Source organism: Mustela putorius, unplaced genomic scaffold (assembly GCF_011764305.1).
Source record: "Mustela putorius furo isolate JIRA1106 unplaced genomic scaffold, ASM1176430v1.1 tig00000929_pilon_pilon_pilon, whole genome shotgun sequence".
NCBI lineage: Eukaryota > Metazoa > Chordata > Mammalia > Carnivora > Mustelidae > Mustela > Mustela putorius.
The window spans coordinates 3,097,409-3,114,913 of NW_025421520.1; the positions used below are offsets into that span (position 1 = coordinate 3,097,409).

The window sequence follows — 17,505 nt, forward strand, 5'->3', positions numbered from 1 at the left end:
TGAAATCTTGTCCTTTCCAACAACACAGACGGAGCTAGAGGGTATCATGCTGAGCAAAGTAAGTCCGAGAAAGACAAATGTCATACGATTTCACGTGTGTGTGGAGTTTAAGAAACAAAACTAATGGACAAAGAAAAGAGGAGACAAAAAAACCCAGACCTTTCACTGGAGAGAACACACTGACAGTCGCCGAGGGGAGGTGGGAGGGGGCGGGGGAAGCAGGCGGAGGCGGCGAGAGGCGCGCTTACGAAGCTGAGCACCGAGCCCTGAGCACCGAGCCCTGAGCCCTGAGCCCTGAGCCCTGCACAGGCCTGATGAGTCTCTATGTTGGACCCGGGAGCCGGCGCCGGACGGCAGCCGGGCTGGAATTAAGTTTAAAACAATAACGAAGAAAAACAATTTAAAGAAAAGAATGCACTTGGACCGTTGATTTCAGTAAATAAGAAACCAAAAACTGCCCCAGAATAGAAACAGGTGCCCACGTGGTGGGGAGGAAGGACGTAGGGACCACGGACGAGAAGAAACAGAACGAGTGCGGCCTTGCGCCGACCGACCGACGGTGGCCGTCAGTGACTTACGCAGCTCACGGTCCTTGCTCTTGGAGACGCAAAGGGACGAGTTGAAGTGGAAGAAGATACAGTGAGAGCGAGAGGCCTGGGGCCGTTTACAGGCCAGGGAAGGGAAGAAGTGGGGGCGCGGTCAGGGACCCAGAACCCGTTCCTCCCCGCGTGTGCGGTCAGGAAGGTGCCAGGCCAGCAGCTCTCCTGCGTGTGGACGGGATATTTGGGGAATAAAAACACGTCATCGGCGCGGTGCCGCACATCTTCAAAACGACCCTGCCCGGTATCTGCTACGTCTTAGTTCAGCTCCCCGCTCAGCGGCGCTGGAGAGGCCGGAGGAAACCAGCAGGACACAAGTGTGCTGGTGTTATCAGTGTGGCTGGGCTTCTGGGGGACCTTGAACAGACCTCAGGACAGGCTGTGCGTCTGACCCCACGGAGGCTTGTCCAGCCCCGGGACAGCTTGCGTTCACACTCCTGGAGAGGCTCACTCTCCCCTCGGCCCGGCCCTTCCCCTCGCCCCGTCTCTGTGGGGCTGCTATTCCCCGTTACCGTCCACAGAAGCCTCCTGTTTGGGTCAGGTGGTCCTGCGTCCGAGGGCCGCTCCGTGAGGCGGGCGTCCCGGCACCTGTCACTGTGGCTCCCACCACGCTTTATTTCGGCCACGGACCACGCGCTGTCTTTTTGCACCGTGGGCAACCATATGGGAGAGGCCATCCAAGGGCCCACACAATCCGTGGCACAAAGCTGTGGCCAGGGAGTACTTGCCACGTGGAAAGATCCGGAGGCCCAGACCCAATCCTCGCTGTGTCTGAGGACCCTCGGAGAGGCTGGTTAGCAAGCCAGCAACCCATGGGACAGCTGACAGATGAAGGCTTTGGTTTCTTCCTCCCGACGGCTCCTAACCGGCTGAAAGTGGCCACTGGCCTTCCGGAATTCTCCGCAGCTCTCTGGAGGCTGTCCAGGGAGGTGGGGCCGTCTGGCCTGCCCAGTGTGAGGCCCAGCGCCCCTTTTCACAGTCGGTGTGGGTTCAGACAGCTTCCTTAGCCTCCGCACTCCTCGCTGTCTGCGTGCGGGGGTGGGGTGCTCGGAGCAACGACAGAGCCGGCGGGAGCCTTTAGGGGCCACCCCCCTTGGCCACCGTCCTGTCAGCGTGTAGCCCACGACCTTGTGTCCAGGGAGATGGGCAGGGGGAGCACCAAGTGTGAAAACCTGCCAGCACATCTGGAAGCCCAGTTTGGAAGGAGGGAAGAACGGAAATGGGTCTGGGGCACATTTTTACAAATTAATTCATAACACACAGCGGACGGTGCTGGGACCCCAGCCCTGTGCCCCCCCACTCCTCGTTAACACTGGATCCTAGAACATCCCGGATCGGGGCTGTGCCTCCAAACCGCCCACCTACCGACCCTCCTCCCCGGAAGGGACTGCTCCATCCTTCAGCAAAAGTTTTCAAAGAATTGATCGCTATTTTGTGGCACTTAATTTTTAAAATATGATATATTTCTTTGCTGTGTCTCTCCCCCTGCCCCGTGATCGTTGGGGGCCTGATGCAGGTCTCCTTCCTCCCCAAAACCTCCACGCCATCTTCCTGCAGACGAGCGTGCCCACCGTACGCTTCTGGCCGGCCCGCACACGCCCGTGGTGACTCAGCTGCTGGCAGCGACCTGTTCGGTCTGCGCCCCCACAGCCCCCATCCCCGTATCAGACACCTGCACTTTGCTCCCCGCCGTGCGCAGCCGGCCGAGTCACGCTCCATAAACACGCGTTTCCGTTCATCTTGTGGTTCCTGATCTACCTGGGCTCCCTTTGCAGACGATCTCGGGGCTGTGCAACAGAGAGCGTGCGAGAAAGCGCGACTGTCCCACGTGACAGGCCTACACGGCACGTGAGGAACCATCGCACTTCACCTATGAAATCAGTGCAGAAAACCCGAAACCAGCACCCGAACTTCCAGCCCTGACTGAGGCTAATTCTTCATTGTCCTTGGAGCTAATCAAGCCTGCGGAAACAGCATCACCAAATTGACTAAATGAGATTTTCAATTAACTCAAACAGATGGCTTAGATTTTCCAGGTGACTTTCCATATTAATTCTGTGAGTTTGCTGGACCCGGCCCCGGGAGGCCTGGCAGGTATGAGCACTGAGCAGGGAACAATGAGGTACTGGATCTTCCGGAGAGAAGACAAAGCAATAACCTGAGCTTTTCTTCTACCCCCGGGAAAGCTTTCACGACCGAATTGATCCAACACCTCCCCCTTCCCTGCCGGCCGGCACACGCGGGAGGCCCTGGGACCCCGAGGACCAGCTCTCGGGGGCCAGACTCATTAGTCTCTGGGGCCACGGCAACCCTTGGACGCAGAGGAGGCCCATCCCGGGCGGGGAGACAGACAGCGAGGAGCACAGACTCCTGTGCTTGGTCTGTCCGCCCGAGGACCCCCGCGCTCCACTCTCCACGGAGCAGGGAGGGTTGCAAGAACCGCAAGGCCCGGGCTTGTGAGATGCAGGCAGGCGGGTTCCACTCAGGAAGTCATGGGGGGAGAGAACCACACCGTTCCCAGAGGCCCAGCCGTGCCATGGGCCCAAGCTCCCGGCCCCGGGCAGGGCCCAGAGTGGATGGGGCCATGGCTCCTGCCCTTCTAGAAGCTTCCAGAAGCTCTCACAGTGTGGAGTTCTGGAACTGAACACTAAAGGCTTAGCTGGAGTTATGCCCAAACCCGGGCGGGGTCTGCTGGGTCTCGGAATGCCTCACTGTTGGCGTCCCTGGGCCCGTCTTAGACTTACGGAGATCTCACGGAGGGGGTCCTGGTGCCCACACAGTGGGCTCCTGTGTTTTCAGTGTCTCCTCAATGCCCCTCCCCCCACAGAGAGCTCGAATGACGACACACGCGGGCTCGGGAAGTGTCCTTGGTCGCCAGGCAGTTCAGACTCGGGACCAGGATGAAACGGGTTTCCGAGACCACTTGACTTAGATAAGATCCTACTCCACTGTTGTGATTTAAAAAAATCTACCCAAACCAGACGTCAGCGGTGACAGGACGGCCACCTGTGCCCATCTGTTCCGCTGCCTCCTGGGGTTAGAAATAGCAGGGCTGGTTGGAAGGAGACTCCTTTGTAGCGAACTGGACCATGAAGTAGTCACGAAAGGGTTAGACAGGGTGACCTTCCCCTCGGACGTTTAAATTAGTGGTAACTAAGCCAGGAGAGACCCCGGAAATGCACATTCATCTCGTTTTCAGGTAACGTATCAGAGGAAAGGAAGCAGACCTCATCCGCGGGTCGTCGGGCGGCATCATCTCCAGATCGTGCGTCGGCCCGTTCAAGCCGATGACGTGGAGGGAAATGCTGGGGTTTTCGCATCCGGCCTGGGAAGAAAAGGGGAGGAGATGTGAGTAAGTTCTCCTGGGGGTGGCGTCTTCTTGCTGCGAAATCCTCCCTGGGAAATGCCCAGGGAGGACTCTGGGGCTCCACACACCGGAGTGACCGAGCTGAGAGGATCGCTCGCGCACGGAGCCTTAAAAGGGCAAGAGATAACGGGGCCGGCGATGTAACGGCCCCAGGGGCCCTCCCCCTCCGCATGCCTCCTAGTGCCTCCTGATTCTCAGCGTGGGAGGGAAAGGACCCGCCGAGGAGGAGAGAAATCCCCGGAGGCCACACCAAGAGGTGCTGTGCTGACGGGAGAGGCACATGGTGGAGCTGACGGATGTCGGCTGTGGCCCAGCGGGGCGAGGTGGGGCACGGAAGTCCCCGGAGAGGCAGCCGGGTGCGTCCCACTCTGCGTCACTGCTCCCCCCACGTGCCCCAGCGCCCGTGGGAAGGGGGAGAGGCGGCATTCCTCGCCTGGCTGAGACGAGTGACAGAATCTGTCCACAGGCAAACCCGTGCGGTGTGTTGACATCGTAGATCCTCCCAGCACGGGACCATGGCAGACAACGGCCGTGCCGGCAGAGGAGGCCCGCTCCTCCAGCCTGGGACGTCCCTGGGTACTGGCCACACCACTCAAAGGGCCGGAAAAATGGCTCAGTGTTAGCAGGTGCTGTGGACTGAGTGACCGCGTCCCCCAAATTCAAAACTCCTTTGTCGCAGCCCTGACCCCCCGTGTGATGGTGTCTGGAGGTGAGGCCTTGGGGAGGCGATCAGGGTCGGTGAGATCGCGAGGGTGGAGCCCCAGGATGGGGTCCGTGGCCGCATGTGGAGACAGAGGCACTGAAGCTCCCTCGCTCTCGGCTGTGTGAGAACACAGAGAGCAGGCAGGGTCTGCAGGCCAGAAACAGTCCTCGCCAGTACCCCACCTACTGGCACCCTGACCTCGGACTCTGAGTCTCCAGGACTGTGAGAAGCAGATGCCCACTGTTACGGAGCTCGTGTTTCCTTTCCTGGCCGGGGCCCGTGCGCCTCTCAGCCTCCCTTGTCCTGCTGCAGACGGGGGCTGGCGCGTCCTGTCTGCCGGCCGCACCAGCTCTCGGAGCCTTCCGGCGGCTCAGGAGCCGGGGCTCGCTGGGGGAGGCTCGAGGGCTCCTTCCGAGGCAGCCTGAGGCGGGATATGAGTGCCTGGCACCAGGTGGGCAGAGGCAGTGAATGGCTCGCATCCACCTGGCCCCGGGCCTGGCGTGGTCTAGTGAAGCCAGGGGGCAAGCGGGCACCATGTCCTCCGTTAGACCTCCAGCTGGGTGGGCTGCAGAGATTCGGCATCAGGTCCTGCCTTCGTGCTGGGACGCTGTGACCCACTAACAGCAAGGTTCAGACAGATGTTGTACTCCCCACACACACCCCCACTGCACCCTCGCTCTTCAGCTGGTTCTCTGGGCCAACGACTCGGCCTGGGAAGCAGAGATTCCAGGTCCTAACAGGACCAAGCACAAAACAGCCCAGCCCAGACCAGGGGACCAGGGCAGACAGTGATCCGTCTGACCTCCTGGAAGCCAAATTCTAACTAGAGATTTGCGGGCAAGGGCCCCCGGAGCAGGCTGTGGGAGCTGCTGCTGCCAGGGAATCCCAGGTAGAGGTGATGTGTTTATTTTTGGTTCCAATGAAGCTTAGACCAATGACTCACGGTGGTGAATTTATTCTAAACTCACCTGCCAACAGATTCAACTCTGCAAAGACGGGAATTTAATAATGCACGTAAGGGGAAATGATGCATTTTGCGTCCGTCGACAGCACTGCTTGTAAGATGTGTGCCCAGACAGCCCCAAATCGGCACTGTGGACGGACGGGCCAGGCGCCCGCTGTACTTTTCAGCTGGCCTACCTTGGGGTAGTGGTAGGACTTCACTGTGGGGTACACGGAGCCGGTGTAGGTTGGGAGCTCCATGACGGGCACGCGGGAGTCGTTGATGGTGGCGTAGGCGAGCCTCGTGCCATCTGGAGACCACCAGTGCGCGATGTGCGTCTTCAGAATCTCCTCTAGGGGAAAAGAGAGCACAGTCATGTAGACAGACAACACGTGGGGTGTGAACCAGGGCGGGGTGGGCCCGTCCGGGGTGGCCAGCCCATCACGCATCCCCCCAGGGACACGGACCTTCCGCAGCGTGAGAGCGGTCTGCCCGGCGCCTGGACACGCCTTCCCTCCGCGGGGCTCAAGGAGTCCCCGCGGCTGACCACAAGCCCCAGCATGGCGAAGCCCGATGAATTGAGGTCCCCCTGAATAGAAGCTTGTGAGCTGTAAAACGTTGTTTCTATTTTGCCCAAATTTGAACCCTGTGAGCCCAACATGTGCTTTCTTAATCGAATGATCACTGCACCACCATGAGTTATTATTTTAAGATGCTTTAAGGAAGCGGAACCACAGGAAGTCAATCCACACAGCGGCAGGGCCCCGCGGGCTGTCCAGGGAGAAGGGATGATGTCCTGGAGCCAGAAAACCCCGTGTCGGCTCGCCGGGGACGCCAGGGACCCACGTCCACACACGCGCTCCCTCGGGAACAGCTGTGAGGAAGGGGAGTGAGCTCAGAGGTCAGCGCACCCCCCCGATTGTGGACAGCCTTCCCCGGCTGTGGCAGAAATGGGGCGGAAGTACACGGGACCATGGTCACGGTTCCCCCTGCTATGTTGTGTCATCGCAGCCAAGCGTCAGGGCTAATGAGTCTTCGCTGCGGCTGAGCTTTGTGGGATCTGTTGTCTACTCCAGAAAGAATGGTTCCAGGGCACTCTCGCCTCCCCAGGTGTACCGAGTCTGGGGGCCCCAAACCCCTGCTCCTAGGTGCAGGGACTGTCTTTGTACGGTCTGTAGACATTGTCATGGACTTCCCTCCAGATCTGCTTTTAAAGTCACAGTCAAGGGCGGCTGGGTGGCTCAGTGGGTTAAGCCGCTGCCTCCGGCTCAGGTCATGATCTCAGGGTCCTGGGATCGAGTCCCGCATCGGGCTCTCTGCTCAGCAGGGAGCCTGATTCCCCTCCTCTCTCTCTGCCTGCCTCTCTGCCTACTTGTGATCTCTGTCAAATAAATAAATAAAATCTTAAAGTCACAGTCAACACAATTATAGGATCACGTAACATGACTCACACTGAACCGGTCGCTCTCGGGTGTGTCCCAGACCCTGACTCCGTGTGCCCGTGGTGACAGGCAGTGCAGGGTCCCGAAATCATGGTGAACTAAGTGCACGTGACCTAAGGGACAACACGGTACGTGGGGACACAGGCAAGGACACAGGCCAGGCCAGCTGGCCGCAGGAGAGACCACGCGGGGACGATGACGGAGCGGTACCGCCTCCACAGTGGGCGTCAGATGGCCACAGGGTGGACGGTGGGGCTCATGGCCATGTCCTGGGGACCCTGCTGCCACCAGCCTTGGAGATGTTTAGTGCCAAGCCCAGGCCTGCAAGTGGGCAGGCCGCAAAGCCTTGGTCCTGGTCCCAAGGGCACAGCCCTTCCTCCAGCCTGGGCTCGCCGGCCCGGTCTCTCGGGGAAGGAGCCCACGTCCGCACCGTCCTCCCAGCAAACAGCAAACAGCTCCTCCCTGCCTTGCAGGTGCTCCTCCAGGCCGCCGGCGGCCCCGGTGGGGACCCCACTCAAGGAAGGCAGGCTTGCTCCTGGGCTGCTCACCGGGGGGCTGAGTCTCACCCAACACCCAGCACTCCCGTCCCCTGAATGCACCCCAGGCTGGAAAGCGGGACTCAGTGGACAATAGCTGATGGGCCTGAGTCCTCGGTTCTAGCCTCTGTCCCCTGAAGGCACGGCCGCCGCCCCAAACAGCCCCACCTCTCGTGTCCTGCCATCTCGGGGCAGCCCCCGAAAGGGCTCCGGAGTTCTCCAGAGCCCACGGGAGCCCGAAGGTCTCCTGAGGTTGGGAACAACAACAGAAAGGAAGAAGGCCACCTCTCCGGAGTCTGGAAGCTTCCAGTGTCTCCGGCAGCTGGCAAAGTGACTTTCAGGTGCGAGTCTGGGATGAGCTGGTTCAGAAGGGCGGGCACAGGGACCACTGGACCGCGGGCACAGGGAGCACCGACCCCGGGCACAGGGACCACCGGACCCCGCGAGTAGCAGACCCCGCAGACGGTCCGCTGGAGAAAGCAGGCGGCGTGAGCAATGCGGTTTGTGGGTGATTCTGCCCAATCGCTCAGCTGCTGCAGGGCTGTGGGGAGGGGCCGATCACCTCGAGGGGAAGCCCAGAGCAGGAGTGGATCTGAAGGGGCTCCGGCAGGGCGCAGCGTCTGCCCGAGATCAGCAGTTTCTGCCCACGGGGACTCCCGGCGGGCTCAGGAGTCTCCAGCCTTTGTAAATAAAGAAGGTTTTGACGAAAACAAAAAATCCCCTAGAAGGGGAGGGCTGGCACCACGCCCATGTCAGGCCCCGGTGTGGGAGCACGGGGTGGGGGCCAGGCCCCCGAGGAAGCCGCTTCCCCTCCCTGCCTCCCTCCTTGTGTGCATCCTGCATCAGACTCGCCCTCAGGAGACAGAATGGATATGAGGGGAAGGCCTGGCCTGACTCTGGGGAGAGAGAGAGTCATCTGCTTCTGTCCCCGCCATCAGCAGGGCCAGCGCCCTGCCACGGAGCTCGAGGCACTGTGCAGAGAATCTGGATGCCAAAAAAAGGATCACTTCAGCCTTCAGCCTGTGCTGGGGGGAGGGAGCTCAGAGACCCCACAGTGCAGGGGGGCAGGCGCCGGGCTGTGTTGTCGGCCAGCGTTAGCTCCTTCCCATTCCCTCCCGTGGTGAGACAACGGACGACACGGGGCGGGGCCCCACGGGACCAGGGCCCACAGCCTACTTTCCCTGAATGCCCCTTAACATACTGCTCTTTGGCAGTTTTCGTTTTCTGGGTTAGTTTCTCAGTAAAGAGAGAATGAGGTACAGGAACTAAGGGGAGAAGGACCAGGCGGACGACATGCGGGCATTTTTGGTTAATTACGAATGTCTCTATTCTGCAAACCTTTTCTTCAGGATCTCCGGCCTAATGAGGCAGTTGGCTTACACCCCATAAACCGAAAGCAGCTTCGGGACAGAGTTCTGCAGAGGGAAAAAACACAAGGATCCCTCCAGCTGGATTAACTGCGGGAGCCCTCGTCCTGCAGCAGGACAGGAGCTTGCCCCTCCGAGCACGTACGAGTCACTTGCGAAACCGGACTCTGGACGTTGCCTTCTCCTGGCCTGTCCTGTGCAGGGACCATTATAGAATCAAACAAGAAAAATACATTTGGAGCCATCAACAAGTCCCGACCATCCCCCATCAGAGGGCAGAAGGCTCGATCCACACGCCGAGGCTCGCAGTGGGATCTGGGCCGACGTCCCTCACGTCTTGTCACCGCCTCGTTAAGGAAGCCGACTCCGCTGTGTGAATGTCACTGACTCACGACAATCAACGTTAGGGTTTATCCGGAAGGACACGCTCTCTCTGGGTTCCAGGTGAGACAGGCCGGTCCAGCAAAGGAGAGGACTTCTCCCGCGTCCCCGAGCGGCTGGCAGCTGCGGCAGGAGAGGGGACCCCGCGTGGCCCCTCGGCGGGGGCCTGGCATCACCAGGGCTGTCCACAGGAAAGCTCGTGGGAGCGGTGCGCCATCTTCAGTGCAGACTCAGGCTCCATTCGGGGCAGAACAGTCTGTGTTTCCTGGGGTCAAGGCTGGGGTCGGGCGGGGGTGGGGGTGGGGCAGGCACAGGTGTCTTTTCTGCGAAAGCTCCAGGGGCGGGTTTGGTGCACATTCTGGTTAAGAATGACCAACTTTAGGTTCCTGGGTGGTGCGTAGTTAAGCGTTCTGGCTCAGGTCATGATCTCAGGTCCTGGGATCGAGCCCCCTGCTTCCACCCCACGGGGCTCCGTGCTCAGCGGGGAGTCTGCTGGAAGAGTCTCACTCCCTGGGCATCTGGGTGGCTCCGTTGGTTGGGCAACTGTCTTCGGCTCGGGTCACGATCTTGGAGTCCCGGGATCGAGTCCCGCTCGGGCTCCCAGCTCCATAGGGAGTCTGCTTCTCCCTCTGACCTTCTCAGCTCTCACGCTCTCTCTCTCAAATGAATAAGTAAAATCTTAAAAAAAAAAAAGTCTCACTTCCTCTCCCTCCACCCCTCCCCTGCTCCTTCTCTCTCTCCCTCTCAAATAGAAAAATCTTTAAAAATACAGAATGACCAGTTTGACAAATAGGCTGTGTCCCATCAAACAAGCATTGTACTTTGGAACTGTTGGCGTCCTCCGTGCGCGTGACACACGCTTCCCGGCTCTCCGCAGGGGATACAGGAGAATCATAGGTTCCCCTTCAAGCTGTGTGGTGGGTTGAAGGGAGATGCTGCGTCCTGATCCCTGGTACCTGGGAGTGTGACCTTGTTTGGAAACAAGGTCACTGCAGGTGTCCTTTACACGAGGTCATCCTGGAGGAGGGTGGGCTCCAGGCCCATCTGACTGGGGTCCTTGGGAGGACAGGAAAAGAGCCCCCGACACAGATGGAGATGATGTCCTGCGAAGGGAAAGGCTGAGGCGGGGCGACGTGTCGACACGGCAAGGGACGCCGAGGGCTGCCGGCCAGCAGGAGCCGGGAGAGAACGGGCGGGATTCTGTGTGGAGTCTCGGAGGGAGAAGGGCCCCGGGACACCTTGATTCCAGATGTCCAGCCTATGGAGCGGAGATCACACAGTTCTGTGGTGTAAAGCCGTCCGGGGGCGGCACTGTGTTTCGGGGCTGCCGGAAGCTTGGGCGAGGTTATGCCCGGCTCTGCCCCCACGGGTCCCCAACGCCCACCTCCATGTCTGTAGGAAGGGCCCTCCCGAGCGAGGGGCTCCAAGGCGGCCGAATTCTTCCCTGAAACTCAGTGGGCGGGATTTCTGGGTCAGACCGGCCCGGCAGGGGTGCTGCACCCTCGGCCTCACCTGAACAGCAGGTGCCCCTGCTTCCCGGGCGTGCACACGAGTGTGCGGGCCTGACTCGGTGTGTACTGGGTCGAGTCCCACGCCCCTCCCTCCTCACCCCCAGTTCTGATGCCGCTACATGCCGGGGACTTGCTGTCACGGGACCCTCCCGCACCCCGGTCAGACGTCAGAACGTCCTCCCGTGTCCAACAAATACTCATGTAGTGAGGTTGTGTGCCAGATGTGGTTGCAAGTACTTTACACACCACTCAGTCCTCCCGCAGCCTCACGTCTGAAACGTTCGTAGACTTAGTCACCCACAGGACAAAGCCCGGGTCTGCCCGCCCCCTGGACACGGGGTGTTTACCACCAAGCTCTCTCCCCACGACCTCAGCCAGGACCGGCACTCAGCCACGGTCGTGGCCGTCCGCACCGGGACGACCACTCATTCAACACTTCCTCGAGCCAGACGACGCTGTCAGCCTGAATTCCAGCTTATCTACGCGGGAGGTGGCTCTTGCGTGGGCCTCAACGGAGTCAGACAAGTGGGGGAAAGGCTGCAGACCCCACTAGGAGGCGGGTTGCATCAGGCTCGGGCGGCAGAAGGCAGCAGCAACATGGAGCCTCTGTTTGGGGGCAATGGCCTGGCCCTGGGGTTGCTCCTCGTGCTGGTCCAAAGGGACAGGCCCTCCTGGAAAGGAGCCTGCCTTGTTTTGGCAGCAGAGAAAGCTCAACCCCTCCGCCCCGCCACGTGATCGTGCCATGTGAAGGAGGTATTTAAAGTACGAGAGGGTCCTCATCGGAGATCATCGAGTGATCATCAAACACAGGCAAAGTTAGGTGAGCGCGGAGCTGGAGGGCATGCGTTCTTGCGTTCTGTGGAGAAGAGCACCAAGACCTGGAGTCCCGGCTGAGGCCGGCGTGGCTTACAAGGGCTGCAGGAGCTCATGGCTCAGGCCCTGCCACACTGGGGCCTCTGCTGCCCCAGCAGAGAAAGAAGAGGCAGTGGGAGAAAAATCTACAGAAAAATACTGTCGCCCAGGAGAATGCCTGGCTCCCACCTGCTACTTCTAGGGTCCACATGCTACCAGGGGGAGCTGGACTCTGCCTCTGGGCCCCCTTCCCTCGACAGTGAAGCGAGAGCATCAGCCCCTTTCTGAATGTGAGTGCCCCTTCTTACAGAACTACAAGGCAGGAATCCCCTTTTAATTCAGTTTGAAATGCTCCACATGTCTGAACACCTGACCTGTACTCCATTCACAAGAGCATATGACACACGCGACAAATGCTTAAACGTCCCGTGACGAGCAACGTCTTCGGCTCCAATAGAACCAAGCGTGACCACGGACTCGTGGATGTGCTGACGTGGCGCCACCGTGACTGCTTGGCGCCTTGACTGGATGTCCGCGCAGCTTCCTTGGAGCAGGTTCCGGAAGGCAGGTCTCCAGACCCAATGCCACATTGCGTCCCGAGTCTCGAAAGAGGAACCACCGACCCCAAGTGGGGCTTTGCCGTGGCCGCGTCTACTAGAAAACTGTGTGCATTTACCACAGCCTGAAAGTGAGCCTGGGCCCGGGGCGCTGCCGGCGGGAGTGGGGGGCCAAGGGGAGCGCGGTGCACGCTCAGGACGCGGACCCAGGGGCTGCTGGAGGGCCTGCTCGGCGGCGGACCCAGGGGCTGCTGGAGGGCCTGCTCTGCCTGCCGCCCTCCCTGCAGAGTGGAGGCTTCCTTCACGAGGCTCCTCGGCCCGAAACTTCGCGCTGTGAGTGAGCAGAGCCGGGACCCACATTCCGTGTCCAGGATTTCCCATCCCAGCGGCCCCACTGCCCCCCAGCTGGCCAGGCGCCGTGACGCGTGCTCTGGATGATGGAGGAGACAACGGGTTTCTGGCGGGAAGGTCTGACCCCGGGAGAGGCGAGAGCCTCACGGCGCATCTGGAAGAAAAAGCTTGAACAAAAATGCCCTCCTCTGTCCTCCACGGCGGCCCCTGTAAGACTTTGCTTTTATTCCAAAGTGACCTTGGATATGTTTATGCGAGACCCGAAGGCAGGGAGGGGTCGGGAGACAGGAGGGTGAGTGCAGGTCTGGGGCAGGGGGTGGAGGCGGGGCCTCGGGCAGGGCAGACATTCTGCTGATCCCTGCCGGGCCGTCACCTTCACACCCAGAGCGCAGGTCAGGTCGGAGGCCCTGTCTGGTCCCCGGAGGGAGAAGAGGTCGATGGGGAAGGGCGGTGCCGACCCGGGCACAGCCCACTCTCTTTTGTTCTTTCCTAATCACTCACGAGTAGCACCTGGGCCAAATCCCATGTCACAGAGTGGCCGGGGACGGTGACAAGGACCGTCCTGGAAGGCGTCCTGGAGAGGGGCCGAGGAGGGGAACAGCGTGCCGCCCCGCAGAGGCCGGGTGTGCAGTGCTCAGGAGGACCGACTCTGGAGCTGGGCTTGGGAGATCCAAAGTCTGCCCCGCCACTTGCCAGCTGTGTGGCCCATTTCCTTATCTGTGAACAGGAAGATAACGGCATCTACCTCTTGGGGTCGTTGTCGTAAGAGTTACAGCAGCTGAGGCCCGTGAGTACCCGGTGTCTGGACCCTGTCGGTGCCGCCTAACGTCCAGTCCAGCGTCACAGGACAGTAGAGCCCAACGAGGGGGCAGAAGAAAGGTAAGCAGGACATGCGCCTAGGACCAGACTGACCCTCTGGCCTTGTGCCTGGAGAGCCCGGGCATCTGGTCACACAACAGCTTCGAGGTCAAGGGACCCTTCTTACGGATCACCCTCGTGGGTCCTGGAGATTGAACGGCTGAAGAGCAGCTCCCGTACGGGGCCCTAGCCGGTGTCCCGGCCTCGCTGGGACAGACTGCGGGGGCCACGCCGGCCAGCCGCGGCCGAGGGTCGTGGCGATATTCATAGCACACTTTGTAAAGCGGCTGCAAAAATGACGTTTCCTCTGTCACGAAACAGCCCCAGCAGCCCCCGCCCCAAGTCCTCCCGACTTGTAATAAACGCCAGGCGGTGAGCATCAGCACTGGGAAGGCAGGGCCGATGCCAGGCGGAAGGCAGGCCACTGTGGGCTGCCGCCTCCTGCACCCGGCGCAGAAAGCACGTGCCCGGGAGCCTTGCTCTGACTGCGCGTCCGGGCAACGCCGATCTGCTCCCTCCTTCCCGGCAAACCGCGCAGGCGAACGTGCTCGCACCTGTTTCAGCAGGGGCTCCCCCAACCCTCGACACGGACACCTCGGTTCCTACTGCTCCTGCCCCGGCCGCCCCCCCGCCCGGAGGAAACCCAACGGGAAAAGTCTAAACGATTCACTACTCGTGAGCCAGTGGAAAACGCGCCACATGCCCACGTCTATCGTGATATTCTGCGGTGTCCTGCGGCCGCGGCGGTCCCAGACCCCGAGCACCCACCGAACAGGACCCGATCTGAGCCTCCTACAGGAGGGCGTGAGACAGCCGCGCGGGCGCCCCAGGCACCGGCCAAACGCTGTTTTAAGTTCGGCTCCCGAGATGCGCTCCGTGTGAGAAGCAGACAGTGCTCTGCCCTCCTACGTGGACCGGCTTTGCTATTAATTCAATAATCTATACAGTGATTGGTTTAGTGTCTCAGGAAAAATACATTACCAGCCCGGCAATGATTTTTAATTTCCTCGGACAGTTACAGTTTTCTTCCTGGTGTTTTGCCAGAGCTGGTCATCCTGTTCATATTCACAAGAAAGTTAAAAATGATTGAGATTCTGAAATTGGAATTTTAACTGTACAGCGACTCAGCCACTGACTGGGATCTACCACAGTTTTCAGTTATGAAGGTTTTTGTTTTTCTTTTTCCAAAGTACTGACTTTCTTTTGTCCTCTTCTGAGAGAATGTTTCACCACGAATACAAAATCAGAGCCTTGAAATTATATGTGACGTTCCTATTATACACGGTCCTTTGCTTTAAAGATGTGCCATGAGAATAGTATTTCCTTACGATACACTGCAGGAAAGATCCTTATTATACATATTTTCAAGGAAGTCCTAACGGAGCCTCGTCCCCTTCATCAGTCTCTGATATTCTGCATAATTATTTCTTAATATCATTGAAAACATATTTTAAAAATAACGGATATCAGAAACAACACGTGTGAGACAGGAAATGAGGTCTCAAGCTTCTGCTTTCTTTACAAGAGGAAGGTTAATTAACTGTAAATTAGGAACAGTGCCCAGAACAGCGTCTGAGCCCAGCAACGTCAAGTTATTAGAGACTCTTGTTCTAGCGTCCCGAGAACGAGAGGCTGCCTTCTGACGTATGCAGACACCTCCTGACCACGGGGAAAGGGCTCGGGAGTCTGCGACAGGGAAGGGACGGGCTGTGCTGCTGCTGGGAGGCGGACGGAGGAGCAGAGGAGGGTAGAGGGCAGAGAGCAAGGCCCGCCCCCCGCTGAGCCTGGCCCATCCGTTCCGGGCCGCCCACCCCTGTCCCCGAACGGGCCGGGATGGTTATCACAGCTCGAACTGAAGCCGCTCCGGGCTGTGCCTTAGATCAAGGACGTGCAGTCACCCCCTCCAGAGGGGCTCCTGACCATGGCTACAGCCGGACAGCCCTTTCCCGACGGGGGCCGTGAAAAGAGACAGGAGGAATGAGAGGCAGGGACCACATTCGGTGACAGCCCAGCCCCCCTTCCTCTGAAAGCTGCTGCGGTGCCCGCTGCCTACGGCCTGAGGGGTTCAAGCCGGGGGGGATGCCCGCGGGTCGGAAACACCTGCTGGTTTCACGGAAGTGGCTGATGCAGAGGGACCCCCGCCTGGGCGCAGCTTTGTGTATTGGCCTATGATAGCACGTTTCAGGGTGTGAGGAAGGCTCGGAAGGTGCCGGAAACACACTCTTGCCCCTCGGCAGCCCTGCCCGGTGTCCAGTTCCCTCCCCCACACGGCCAGCACCCCCACCCAGAGCAGCACGTGCGCCACCCCCTGCCCTCACTTGCTTTTGGCACGTCCTGCTGTTCAGAACCACAGAGCTGCTCGGTCGGGCTGGCCATCACGGAGAAGCGAGGGGCTTGGGAGACGGCGGGGCCCGAGAGGGGGTCTGACCCTCAGCCCACGCCTCTGCAGGCTGTGGCTCCTCTGCCTGTCCTTGGAGAACGCCCTATGGCAGGAGCCCTGAACCCCACGGACCACCTCCCCGAAGGCCACTCCCTGCAGACAAGCTTCCCTTCGCCGTCCTACCCTGGGGCGCTGTCACCCTCTGACAGCTGGTGACAACAGCCAGCACCAGGCTGGACCACGACCCACCACCCCGCGCACACTCCCGGCCCAGCAGCGTTCCCGTCTTTACCGTTTCTCTCCCGCTTCTCATCCTACACCCGATCACCCCCTCCCCCACTAACGCATCCGTCCCCTTCGACACCGTCCGACGTCACCGGGCTGGTGGCAGACCAGGTCACGGCCTGTGGTCTGTAGCTACGGGCGATCCAGAATGAGCGCAGGCCCCGCAAACCTGCTCCTACGGACTCCCCCTCCCGGAGTGGCCGCGGCACGTCACAGAAACCGGTACACTCCCACCGGCCCGGACCCGCGGCCCCAGACAAGGCCTTCAAGCCCTCACATCCCTCACCCATGGAACGAAAGGGGCAAAGGTGTGCGACGTGGGAGGGAGACCCAAGGGCAGAAAGGTCCCTGCAGATCCTCAAGGTCCCAGGGCTGCCCCTTCCCCCTCCAGCAGGGCCCACGGCACCACACGCCACAGGGTCATGGTTCCGGTGGCAACGTTTATGAAGACAGTCCTGCGACGGGGTCCTCTCAACCTCGAGGAGCATGGTGTGGGCAGGGAGAGGCGGGACACGGTCAAGACAGGAGAGTGGGTTCCCTTTAACCTGTCTCCCCACGCGGCGCCGACCGGATCCTTTCTGTGGTTCCACCCCCCTCTCCCGGCAGGTGGGCTGCTCCCTCCTGGAGAAAGTTCCGGCTCTTCCCCTTCATACAAGACCCGGTACCCAAGCAAATCAGACTCCACCACTGGCTCGGGTCCCTGTCGTCCGTCCATTCGCATCGTTATGGTGAGCCAAGGTCTGGGGCCACCGAGGACCCACGTGGAGCCACGGCCGCGAGGCGGCAGCCGCTGGACGTTAGCGTCGCCGGTACCTACAGTTTGTCGGCCGCCGTGCCTCTCCCGTATCATCTTCCCGGGTGTTGTACAGACGGGACTGCAGCGTCGACCGATGAGGACGCCCTGTCCCCGAAGTCCCAAGCCTATGAGGACAGCCGTGTCCCCGTGCTGCGGGCCGGGACCCACAAGCTGGGAGGAAGGCTGGCCTCACTCGGTGTCAAGAAACACAGATTGTTCCAGGTTTTACGAACACGGGGTGTTTTCTGACAGTGACACCAGGTGCACTCGTAGCTTCCGTCGGCTGAGTGCCCAAGACAGGACCGGGGTCGCGAGGAGCCGCGGGGGGCCGCACTGTTCTCCCGATCGTCATCCCTGTGCCGCTGCTCCTGGGGCACTGATGGGGACACGGCGGCAGCTGCCCGGGGCCCGACGTACGGGGACTCAGATGCCCGTGAAGCGGTAGAGACAGTGGAGGCCACCAGACTCCAAAGCCTGACTCGACCTGGACACCAGCCTTACAGGACACTCGGCATCCGTTTCTGGGCCACTATGGGCTTGCCGCATTCCAAGAGCCGGGGGTTTCTGGTCCCGTCGG

General features: G+C 60.3%; 1 protein-coding gene across 4 annotated transcripts in view; it reads right to left on the reverse strand.

Moving 5' to 3' along the window:
• DPP6 (dipeptidyl peptidase like 6) overlaps positions 1–17,505 on the reverse strand; it is an 850,942-nt gene that overhangs the window by 80,668 nt on the left and 752,769 nt on the right. For all 4 annotated transcript variants that reach the window (XM_004766000.3, XM_045086322.1, XM_045086321.1 and 1 more), the window contains exons 9-10: positions 5,810–5,964; positions 3,827–3,924 (exon numbers count right to left, since the gene is read on the reverse strand). In XM_004766000.3, coding sequence (XP_004766057.1) covers positions 3,827–3,924; positions 5,810–5,964 — 253 coding nt within the window. The remainder of the gene's footprint in view (positions 1–3,826; positions 3,925–5,809; positions 5,965–17,505) is intronic.